This window comes from Channa argus, chromosome 8 (genome assembly GCF_033026475.1).
Source record: "Channa argus isolate prfri chromosome 8, Channa argus male v1.0, whole genome shotgun sequence".
NCBI classification, from domain to species: Eukaryota; Metazoa; Chordata; class Actinopteri; order Anabantiformes; family Channidae; genus Channa; species Channa argus.
In genome coordinates this window covers 1,632,442-1,645,048 of record NC_090204.1, presented here as the reverse complement: position 1 = coordinate 1,645,048, position 12,607 = coordinate 1,632,442, and the positions used below count along the sequence as shown (strand labels likewise).

The following is a 12,607-nucleotide window of genomic DNA, read 5'->3' as shown; positions in this document are numbered from 1 at the left end:
AAATATGGAAATATAATAAATTCAGTTTAGGCTAGATTTTATTCATATTTCCCACCCTTTACCCATACTAGCAGACTGGTAAAGCCCTACTGGATATCTGCTTTACAATGTGTTAAATTAATGAATGAAGTTGGGAATAAACTGCAACTAATTTATTTAGGCAGTACACATTATATACAGTAGGTGAGCTAAAATAATGTTTTCACAGAGTGAAAGGCAGGAAACGTCCATAAAGAAGCATGAAAATATATGGAATTAAGCAATGTGTTATTTTCTTAAATAATTAATTAATCATTTGCTGGCACTGGCACAAAAAGTGCAACTGATAAGCCAATGGAGACAGAAAAAATAAGATTAAAAGATTTTTATTACAAAGCAAATGAGAATAAAAAAATAATAAGATAAATACGATTGTAATGTATGTTCCAAATATGAGCTTGTCTTTTATTGTTTAGTTAAAAAGCCGGATCCTCACCGACAGGGGGCGGACTGCAGAAAAAACATGGACTACAATATGTGAAGGGAGGAGCGCAGACACGGAAGTATGATTAATATCAACAACCGGAGTTTACACCAACTCAGGCGAAACTTTCTGCCTTCGAAATTGATAAACTTTCAATATTTTTTAAAGATCGAGTTTTAATGGCTTAATAATATCCGGTACATTATGGAGGAAGCCTTTTCTAGTGCATTGTGGAATTGTTTTGTGTTTGTGCTCAAACTCTGTGGCTAGTTTAGCCATTTTGAGGAGCTGAGTTTAGCTAACATTAGTAACTTTTTGTCAGATGCTTAGCATTGACTCATTTGATCATCTCAGGAACAAGACAGTGGTCTAATATGCCCAAATGTTGTGCGTAGCTTTAATAAAGTTTTGGTTGTAGCCGGGTTACTGGCTCTTGCTGACTAAACTAACGTTAACGTCCTGGTTGGTAGTTGTGTGAGACTCTGATAGAGTCCCCGTTCGTTTGCAATGCTCCTGCAGCTGCTCCCACCTGTCAAATAGGTGCTTTTTTTTCCTACTCCCGATGGCTCACTGCGGCTCCTCCGAGCCCAACGCAAAGATACAAGCACTGCGTCCGGACAGCATCATGCCGTCCCAGAGCAGCGTAGACCAGAGTATGAACCCGGTGTTGTTCGAGATCTTTGGTGAGATATGGACCGTGCAGTCGCGTCTCGGCCAGGGAGTCTCGGCCTCTGTGTACCGGGTCAGCTCAGGCAGAGCCGCCACTGCTGCGGTGAAGGAGTTTCAGGCCGACACTCTGGGAGGAGATTACGGGTATCACAAGGAGAGGACTGTTCTGGAGGAAATCCAGGGGCATAAAAACATCGGTAACAATCTCTTTTTGAGAATTAGAGCTCTCTGTAACACTGGAGTCTGGTTATAAACTGAAAGCTATTATCTACTACTAAGATGTATTTATTTTTTGTTAGCGAAGTGAATGCAGCAGCACAGGCCTGGTTGTTGACAGATGTATTCTCCTCTCAGTGACTTTGTACGGGGTATTCACCAACCACAACTCAATGGGTGTTGCCACCCGCTGTCTTCTGCTGGAGCTCTTGGATGTCAGCGTGTCTGAGTTGCTGGTGAGAGGCAGTAGTGGCACTCAGGGTGGTAGGTGAGTAATGCAATATAACTGAATAACAGACTATTCTGATGATGTGGGCTTCTGAAGGCTGATACAGATATTTGTAAACTGATGTCTCATAAAAAGGTTTATAATTTGTGTCAGTGTTCCTCGTGTTTAAAGGTGCAGTTACCTTTTAACATTTACTAAAACAGCCACTGTCTGCCTAGTACATCAGTGATTAAAGACATTTTGTTTTTGGTTCTTAAAGCATTAAAACAGTTAATGATAACTAGAGATGTCCTCATCAGGTGTTTTGGACCTAGTCTCCATCCAGGTGTTTAATGTTGGTCACCTGGTTAGCAAGTTTGATTACATAACCTACAGCAAAAGTTCATTAAAATATATCTAAATAAATATATATTGAACAAAACCATGGTATTGTATTTCTTCTTGATCCAAATACTACATGTCCTGGTTCATTTGATTGTTGCACAGCTTTGTTAAAGTTATTCCTGTTACTAGTTACTAGCATATATTAGCAATGAGACAGTCACTGTGTATTTATATTTAGGAGAGCTCAAGCTTTCAGGTTTACTATAGAGTATGATATTTTTTGGCAGACCACAGCAGGGCCACTCCATGTGGCTTGTTCAGCACTGTGCCAGAGACATCCTGGAGGCTCTTGCCTTTCTTCACAGGGAAGGCTATGTCCACGCCGACCTCAAGCCACGCAACATCCTCTGGAGTGCTGATGATGAGTGCTTCAAGCTCATCGACTTTGGTCTCAGCTTCAAAGAGGGAAACCAGGTGCATGTGTGTAACACTTTAAAGCTCACCGAAAGGAGCTGGGGTAACTCAGTATTGTATTCCTGACTCCCGCTCTTCTTTACCTCCTCCAGGATGTCAAGTACATTCAGACAGATGGATATCGTGCTCCAGAGGCTGAGCTACAGAACAGTCTCGCTCAGGCTGGAGTGGAGGTAGAGGGAGGCTCGGGCTGCACAGCCGCCGTGGACCTGTGGAGTCTGGGCATTATCCTGTTGGAGATGTTCTCAGGAATCAAACTCAAAGACACCGTCCGCTCACAGGAGTGGAAGGTACTTCAACGTGACTTACTGTAAAATTTGAACAGCAGGGCTAATTCATTTGTTTTTGTTGTACACTGAAGACATTTGGATCGAAGAAACAAAGATCCACATTAACCAAAGATGCTATTTGTTGTGACAAAGGGAGAAATCAACATGAGAATAAGAGAGCTGTATAAGAGAAAAAGCAAGCTAATTTGAATCTGAGATAAGAAAGAAAACTATTAAATTCATTGCACAAAAATCAAATGAGCATAGCCTAGACAACAATTTGTGGAGTTTCTTGAAAAAGAAAGAAACCACTGGTGTACGGAGCAACAGACACAGCAAAGAAAAACAAACAACAGCTGATGACAGAAGCATTCTGAGAGCTGTGGAGAAAAACACAACAACAGCAGTCAGAGACATGATACATCTTCATCCTCTACAGTGCAGCAGTGAAGATATGAAAATCCACCTTTTGAAGAAAACTTCATGAAGGGAAATACAGAGACCTTATTACAACACCTCATTAGCAGTAAGAATACGAGAGTCAGATTATATTGATATTTATAAAACAACTGATATAATTAAAAATATGCTATTTCCTATGTTGTGGAATAGATTTATTGTGGAATTAATTTCATCAAATTTTTAACTTAGGCTCATTTTGGTCTGTAACCCAAATGCCTTCAACGTACAGCACTAACAAACCAATGCATTGAAATTCCAATGCCTTTCAAGAAGAGTATAGGTTTGAATCAGAAAGAATTTGCACGCTGGATATTTCTTAAACAAGATCTGATTCTAGTGCTAGTTCATATAAAAATAAAGTAAAGTTTTGAGTAAGGAAAAATATGATAATGTATAGAACAAGAGTTGCAACACTAAAACTCTGCATTCGGCTTCTCTCTGCTCCAGGAAAACAGTGCTGGCATTGTTGACCATATCTTTGCCAGCAACAGTCTGGTGTGCCCTGCCATTCCTGTCTATCACCTCAGAGACCTTATCAAAAGGTAAACGTGATATGTTATAGTATAAACTATACTGTATATTCTTGTATTTTCTGTTGATTTTCAGTTTATGTGTTGGGCATTTGTTCCTCTGTGTCTGCAGCATGCTTCTCAATGACGCAAAGCAAAGATGCACAGCTGACTCTGCCCTGCTAAGTCCATTCTTCAGTATTCCCTTTGGTATGTGTCAATATTTGTGATATCCACCAAGATTAACATATCTCTGATTGCACCATATTTACCTATGCTATATGTTTGCGTGTCCGTGTCTGTGCGTGTGTGCATGCTAGCTCCTCACATTGAGGACCTGGTTCTGCTGCCCTCTCCTGTTCTGCGTCTGTTGAACCTCATTGACGATAGCCACCTGCACAATGAAGAAGAGTATGAAGGTACAATAAAATTATGCATATTATACATTATTCATGGATTTTTTTTTTACTTGATATCCAGTTACTTGCAAGTTCAGAGAGGTCTGAAGTCAGTAAAATTACCTACTTGTCGTTCACAGACATCCTGGAAGACATGAAGGAGGAATGCCAAAAGTACGGCTCAGTGGTTTCCCTGCTCATCCCCAAGGAGAACCCAGGGAAGGGACAGGTATGACAAATGTGCAAAAAGTGACTGAGTCTGAATATTTTGCAGAGCAACTGTACTTTAATTCACGTGTTTGTGTGTCCACTAGGTCTTTGTAGAGTATGCCAGTTCCAGTGACTCCAAAGAAGCTCAGAGGTTGTTGACTGGCCGCACCTTTGATGGAAAGTTTGTCGTGGCCACCTTCTACCCTCTCAGCGCTTATAAAAGAGGTTATTTGTATCAAACAGTGCAGTGAGTTCAGTGCTCGAAGCTCAATGTACACGTCTGCGTTGTTTGCATGAAAAACAAAAGGAAACACACGATTGTATAGAAAACCACAAGAAGGAATTTGTTTACTCCGTGTAAAAATAACTAAACCAGACGGAGTTGGCAGTGGCCGCTCTGCAGTTTACACTAGTTCGTTTATTTATTAATATATTTAACTTTTTTGCATGTTAATCATGATCTTCTACAGTATTCATCCTGTAATCCGTGTAGAGTGTAATTTGAACTAAGCTGCATGGAGCCACACAGCAACACATTTATTCTGCTGCCTCAAGTTTGTGTGCTACAGCAGCGTTTGCTCATCTAGCCTCCGAATCACACATTGATAGAAATGGCCATGCTGACAGGATGTGTAATCACAAGATGAAAAGAAGTTTGCTAGAAGCAAAAGCCTGTTTCAAACCATAGTGTAATACTCCACATTATAACTTATAGCTGCATTTCTATGAATACATTTTAATGAAACCCTCGTATATTACTTGAGTCAGGGATGTGTCTATATGTAGCAGGAATGAATTGGACTTTTTTCTTAAAACTAAAATCCTGATAGAAACATCCTTGTCAACTCAAGACAACCTGTGGCAAAACTAATATCCTCTTATATAACTGGTTCCCACTAATATTATGTCTAACATAAACAAGAGGAATCAGCGTAGTACAAAGGGATATAGAGTTAGTCTCTGCTTCCTCCTTGGCAGTTTTCAAGTAGTTTGGAGTGACCCCCTCACCAGCTGTTGGTCTTTACGCTTTCTGCCGTTATCTGAGCAAACCAAGTCATTACTATACTCAGCATATTTAGAGAAGAAAATCTAACATCAGTTGACAAAGAGGACTTTAAACTGGATTTTGCAAAACTGAAAGAGCACATGAACAATTGATTTTATATTTTTTTTTTAGATCATGCTGATAATTAGATTAAACTGGCTTGTGAAAGTGGACGATTGATATATGAATATGATGTTGGTGTAGTCTAACAAAAAAAAAAACAGTGGTTCCACCTGAAGCGGAAAATTTTATATAACTAAAGCCAAGTAGACTTAAATATTACCTCATAGTATAGTGTAATTACAATGACAGTCAGCCAAAGTGTCAAACAGATGATCATAGTTTAGATTGTCATTGAAACTTAAAAAAAAACGCAGATATATTTATGGGGTAGTATATTAATACCACATGCCTAGAATTAGAGCACTATAGTCTTGTGAAAATATGTTTCATTAAGCTGTTTCAAAGTGTGGGGTAGAAAACTGTTTATAATATAAAATAATTAGTCGGTTTCAACAAATGTTGCATGACAATGTATTGAATTTTACGAAAGGAAATTACAAAAAAAAACATGCAGTTTTAAAATTTTATATTGTTTATTTTAGGAATAGAATTTATGAAGATGCATGATTGTGTTGGATAGCAATGACAGAGAGTGAGCAGGCCTGGTATTTTTATGGTGGAATGTTCTGGTAGAACAGAATAGAATCCCCCTGTGATAGCAGGGGATATGTAATGTCTATCAAGCCTGCATTGTCTCACTGAAAGGTCAGATGATCTCTACAATCTCTTCAAGTGTCCTATGGCGTCCACTAGCTAGATAACCAACCAAACTGCTGCTATAACAGGTTGTGCTACACCTGCATGCATTGATACTTTACGTAGCTGAGTCCGGCACAGATGCCTTAGAGAACAACTTAGTTCCCGGAGATGGTAGTAACTGCTCAGTAACAAGACTAGACTGTTATAGACAATCATTTGGAACAGACATCTACGTCTTCATAGTTTCTTCATAATGCAGGAAGGAGCTGCCTGCAGACAAAGATTACAGACTGAAGACAAGATGGTGGACAACTGGAATGAGCCCTTTTTTTTTTTCTGATTATACATCTTTTGGGCCTGTTTCTTTGTCTTACCACCTTGAACAGAGGCTTTCCCTAAACCTAAACCCTCGACCCTATTCCCTGACCCTAACCATCTTGTCTTAAGGTTCATCTTTGCAAGATTTAGAAGCAGGCATTGCTAAACACTGACATTATGCACCATAATCCAGGCATCCCCAACCCTGGTCCTTAGGGAACAATGCCCTGCTTGTTTTCGAACCTACCCACTGCTTATTACCTGGATCAAGTATGTTCAGTCAGTCCAAGGTTGGAAGATTCCAATTTGCTTTTTCTTTCTGCAACCCACCCTCATTTAAGAGATGGTATCGTCCAGCTTCTGATTGACTAAACACACCTGATCCGGGGTAGGTCGGGTAGGGCAGTGTTCACTGAGGACCAGGGTCGGGAATCTCGGCCTTTAGCTACTGTTTAATCATGACAAAATAAGGCTGTAGCAGCAAGACTATGGTGAACTGGGCAAGTGTGTGTTACAAACTTACATAGTTTTGCTTTAGACAGTAAGTAATATACTTTGTGACTTTCACTAATGTGTCCTTAATGTTGCAATGACAAAAACTAAATGTTCACGCAACACGTAAAGAAAAAAGGATTTAGGCTTCTATAAATGATATAAATGCCGCGTTTCATCTTCCAATATTAATGAATATTTTTTAATTCTGCAGCATAACATATAAAAACAGTAGGCAACAAGACCAATTCCTAGTAATGTCTTACCTAAAGTACTATTCAAAACAAACATATTTTTCTACAAAGTTGTTTCTGTATGTGCCTGAAATGTGAATTCCAAAGTGTCCACTCGAGTGCACCGCTGGCCTACAAATCTGGTTTTGAAACTTGAATTACCACCTCCAGCACTATACGGCACTTTTCAGCGAGTTGTCTGTGGTACATGCTCAAGACAGTCAGTGCTGTCAGTTACATTTAACTAGTGGTCTTCAAATAACAGTACTAAAAACCAATCAGTACACTTTCTTGCCCCATAGTTTGCCAAAGACCTGGTACACAAAAGGAATCTGGATTATGTCCGGATGTGACTTTACGGCATTTGAAGTTTGATTTTGTTGTTAATTTTTACTCATTATCTAGTAACAGATACCCTACAAGAATAAGCTCACCACAGTTGTACAGTAGCACCTTAGCACTAGAGAAACAGTTTGGACATTATGAAGAGAACTTCCTGTGTTTGTGTTCCGGGATACGGTGTGACTGTACTGATATTTGTTAAAACTCTTTATGTTACATCAACAATTTATTGGAACTAACATATTAGATTTATACAAACCACTTCTGGTAGAACGATTCCCTGCTCGACAGAACATAGAAGGATTTTGTGCAAAGATCGTATATATTTCTTTAACTTCCAAATGTTGTAGTGAATAATTAATGCATAGCACTTTCTTTCCTTATAATTAATACCAAATTACATAGACATGTCATTAGTTGTCTGGACATGTAAAATAAAACAATTCCTAGGCCTTTTATAATAAGCTTTTTTACAGTTAGGGTCATATTAAGGAAACGTGGAGAAAAGTGCATCAAAAGTACATAATTATTAGCTATAATAATATACTAACCACTTGCCACTGGAGTGCCCTCATTTTCGCGTTGGGCCCAGTTTAAAGTAAGATATCCACTTCTTCGAAAAAATATTGCAAATGACAGATGCAATTAATAATTCCAACAAGGCTGTCTGTCTTTTACGGATCTTTGATTTCTGATCATCACATTTACATACAGCATGTGGTCTTCATCACCTAAACTAACTGGTACAGCTGTCTTAAGTTTTTTTTTGTCTTTTGGCTTATCCCATAAGTTCAGAGTCACCATGTTTTGTTTTGTTTTTGTCAAATCTTTAAGACGACTGCCCTTCCTGACGCAACCATCCAGCGTCTGGCCTAGGGAAACTTTGAAATGTGGTTGGAAGGGGACGGGCACGAACCTCCGACCCTATGGTCGGTGGGCGGCCTTTCTACCAACTGAGGCCCCGCCCTCCCACTGCTAAGTACAGTAAACAAAGGTTTATGATTGTCATAACTCAATTTGGCAACACGAATGTGAGGCCACAATAGGTGGAACAGTAGCAGAGCGGTGAAGTTTAGAAATGACTGACAGAAGACGATGCTTTAAGACATTAATAACATGACCATCCACTGAATCCACACTGCCATTATGAAATGCACTGAAACGTAATCAGTTTATTGCTGATTCACACATTGGCTTGTTTGTCTGCTTGTATCACAGACTGGTACTGACCTTAGTCAAGTGTTTGCTGTGTATTAATGTTATTATGTTGTGTATGAAGTTGTGGTTTCTACGTTTTGTAGTGTCAAAGTGTTCATGTTCACGGCTGAACCATGTATTATAATGCGACTGCCCTGAAATAATACGTTTGCTATCATGATTCAGCGTTTGAAAATATTTTCCCTGTAAGCCTGAATCTGAAGCAGTTCATGCATCGTTAATTCAGCTTTGACACTACAAGCATTTATAGTCAAAGAAATAACCTGCTGCATAGAGCTGGAGGTGTCTGCAGTGGACAAGTGTTTTAAATAGTAGAATCAAATATTTATTCAGGCTACAGTTGCACTGAATGCCGATTGCTGCATGCTGATCCTGTTTGGGACAGGAGCTCAATGTATAGTAGCATCCTGAAATCATCTTCTTACCATCCCAGCTCTAAAGCACTGGTTTTTTCCTGTGTTAGTTTATACAATTTCTATTATTTTTAGTGTCGAAGAATCAGTACTTTTGTTTCTTGTCACAATAAATTAGTATAAAACTGGGGTTTCACTCTTGGTTTATATAGCACACAATGATTTATTTTCCAAGTTAAGTGTGTGCTATGTGGGTGAAAAACCCAGACCTGCCACCTCAATGAACCTGTGTGTACACAAAAGTGAATCAATACTACACAGTCTTTATTGCGCACTCTGTATATAACCCTGGTAATGTGATCTTGGCATGTGGATAATGCGCACTGCCACAGTTTGACCTAAGTTCAACCAGCATCATTCAAAGAAGCCTCATTTATGATCGGAAATGCAACATTTTTCAATCAAATTGTCACGTTATCCAAACTAGCGGTTTTTTTTTTTTGGTTCATGTTTTGATTTATCCTTGAGAAAATAGCAAAAATAAAAATGCTAATCAAAATGTCCCGTTTCCATGAAAAAGAAAGAAAAAACAGAAAATTGTCACATTTAAGAACATGGGACAAGTTAATGTTGCATCGCTTAAATATTTAGCAACCTGAATGCAAACTAATGCAACGTTTGTGGCTCCAAATAAGTCAGTTGCCCCACGTTGACACTGATCAATGATAGGCTGTAGTTAAGGCCCCACCAGGAACAAGGCCTCTGCTTCTGAGGGTTGAGACTTGGTTTTAGGGTTAGGATAAGAATCGGGTTTAGATTAGGGTAATAGTCGGGCGTTTGGTGGGTGTGCTTAGGGTTTGGGTAATGCATTATGTGTGCACATATTATACCAAACATTATACAAATGTGTGTGTGTGTGTGTGTGTGTGTGTTGGGTGCATTCTTTTTGCTCCTAATGGCATTGGATCTGCCTATGATAACCACAGAGTTTTGGTAAACGGGTAGAAACACTGAATTAGAGATGCTCTAAGAGCTGTGTCACACAGTTTGAGTGATGATTGACAGAAGCCATGGCGAAGCTTCAAGTCAAACGCAGGACAGACTAATGGCTGTGTTCTGTCAAATGTCTGCATGTACGTGCATGAACTCTGTTCCTCTGTCTGCCTGCGTACTCACCACCATTCTCTTCTCGTCTACCCTTGGAGTCCAGTCCATCCATTCAGTCCCCCCCCGGCTGTGACTCAGCATCTCTTTAATAGCTTCTCGTCTGGACACCAGAGGGGAAGCTGTAATATTTTGATGCTGTTTAGTTCTACTTGTGAGCTGAAGTGCTCCTTTAAGTCCTTTTACCTCCCATTTCCTTTTTTCTAAGTTCTAACATTTCTTTTTTTTTTTTTTGTCTTTGCAGCTCGACTTGGCTGGTTTTATACTGATAGTAATTCAGAGTCATACCTGTGACTTTATGGCACATGAACTTTTGTGTTAGTGTGGGTCTAGATACGTTGGCCAAAGGGTGTGTGGGTAAACACATTTAGTGCATCCAGAGAGGATTTACACACGCTTAACTTTTTCCACGTTTTACCTTACAGCCTTATTCCAAAATGGATCAAATTCATTATCTTCCTCAAAATTCTACAAACAAAACCCCAGAAATTTGTTTGAAATCTTTGCAAATTTATTAAATATACAAAATGTGAACTTGAATACTTTCTGTATGCACTGTATACAGTTTTTCTTTTTGAAGGCATTTATTAGTTACAAGAGCTGCCTATGTGTGTGTGCACAGCGTTTTTATGTGGACAGATCGGTAACACTGTGTGTCTGACAATTTTCTTTCCATCACTGTGTTAGAATGTTCTAGCTAGGTCTTTATTTTCTGGCAAAAGGTGAAGTGATTTGAAATCATGAGGATTGTCTGTATCAGATTGAACACGTAAAGGACAGGTTTACAGTTTTATAAGTGAGACCTAAAACAACATTCGTGTGCCCATAAGAAAACTGAAAGAGATTGTGAATCTCTTCAACAGAGAGGTGATGTCCACAGTCCTCCCCCTCTACGGAAATATTAAAATGTTTATCTGAGGAAAATAATAAGCTTCAACCTTTGATACTAGTCATATCAAGTGGATGTCGTCCAAATCTGTAGCATTTTTAACTCAAAATTTTACTACTATTATTTTATTTTATTTCTTTATCATTTTATTATTTTTTTTATAACATCTGCAACTCAAAAAACAGGAACTTCACATTTAAAAAAAAAAGGAACGGCATCGAGTTTCTTTAATAAACTCAGATAGCTGAAGCCTGATTTTTATCTTTATATTTGATAACATATTTTACGCAGACTGAATATTGGCTCTATGGCTTCCACTGAAAGAGCTAAAGTAAAGGAGGAGTGATTACACCGGGAATAACCTGTGTGAGTGGGCACCTGATTGTTGTTTTAATACACACTGAAGCAAATATGCAAAGGGCACTGCCACCCATTTCTATGAACAAGCACACAACGTACCCTGAAATCCTTACAGCACAGAGCATTATGCTCTGTTAATGTCAAATGAAAGATGATGAATCAGCTGTTTCAAACAGGGTTAGTCTGATCTTCCTATAAAATATTGATGAGTGCAGCTTTAAATGCCTGTGACATTTTTGTTCAATTGAAAGTGGGTTGCGAGATGTGGAAACTGTTTACATTTTTCAACATAATTCAAAACCAAATCTGAGCTATTACTGTTTTGGTCAGATTGGAGAACAAATGTGACAGATGCTCTGAGGGCCTGACAGAACTCCGATGATGGACACCAATTGATTTAATCAGGAGGCTTTGCAACATTTAGTGACCAAACTACGGAAAAATGACTCATCTTTGGTGTAAATATGTAAAAAATATCTGAACAAAGAAAATTCCTGCCTTTTTGATTGAAGTCTTCCTTTTGGTTTTATTTGAACCAGTTTGACTGAGAAGCAGTGAATAAAAGGTGTCCGTTTGATAATGCTCCAGAGAACAGTGGAATATTTGAAGAAGTGGGTCGACTCATTTGGCCAAATAAAATATAGAAATTTCTCTGTTGTGGTTCATCAAATGTCCCACAAGTCAAACCGGACTAAAGGTCATTTTTGTTGTTTCTTTCTCCTCATAGGAAGCACAATGAAAGACAGCAACTGTATGTTAGACACATACGTCATGAATAAATGTGTAACCTAGTCAATGCTTTACCTTCCTGTTGAGAATGAATTATGATGCTCATGCTGTTGTGTTTGAGTGTCTTAGAATAAAGATGATGCTTGAGATGAGCTGGTGTTTGTCCGGTGTTTTGGGTAACTGACTGACTGTACATGCAGGTAATGCTAACACGAAAAACAGATTTTGATAAAAAGTGGCGATGACTTTGAATTTCTAACACTTACAATGTTTAATTTTACTATGTACTGTATTTCTAGATATTAAATTTCCACTTTGTTTAAAATCACTAGCGTCAAAACTTTGAATAGCATCAAAAAAGGGGGAACAGTGCCTGTAAACAGAATACAGTGGCAGTTTTTGACTTTTATTAATTTATTATAATCAATTTAATTTGGCCATTTTGACAAAAAGCACTGAAAAAACTTGAAAAAAGTGAA

At 38.6% G+C, this 12,607-nt stretch overlaps 1 protein-coding gene across 2 annotated transcripts; it reads left to right on the top strand.

Moving 5' to 3' along the window:
• Positions 1–528: 528 nt before the first annotated feature.
• uhmk1 (U2AF homology motif (UHM) kinase 1) lies at positions 529–12,280 on the top strand. 2 transcript variants are annotated; one of them, XM_067513210.1, is made up of 9 exons: positions 529–1,329; positions 1,487–1,616; positions 2,189–2,381; positions 2,468–2,665; positions 3,554–3,648; positions 3,749–3,825; positions 3,936–4,034; positions 4,154–4,242; positions 4,328–12,280. In XM_067513210.1, exons 1-9 carry the CDS (start codon positions 1,026–1,028, stop codon positions 4,472–4,474), a joined length of 1,332 nt encoding a protein of 443 aa, XP_067369311.1. In that variant the 5' UTR covers positions 529–1,025; the 3' UTR covers positions 4,475–12,280. The 2 variants fall into 2 exon arrangements, with proteins under 2 accessions (XP_067369311.1, XP_067369313.1); XM_067513212.1 differs by having other exon boundaries at positions 530–1,329; positions 2,189–2,375.
• Positions 12,281–12,607: the final 327 nt, after the last annotated feature.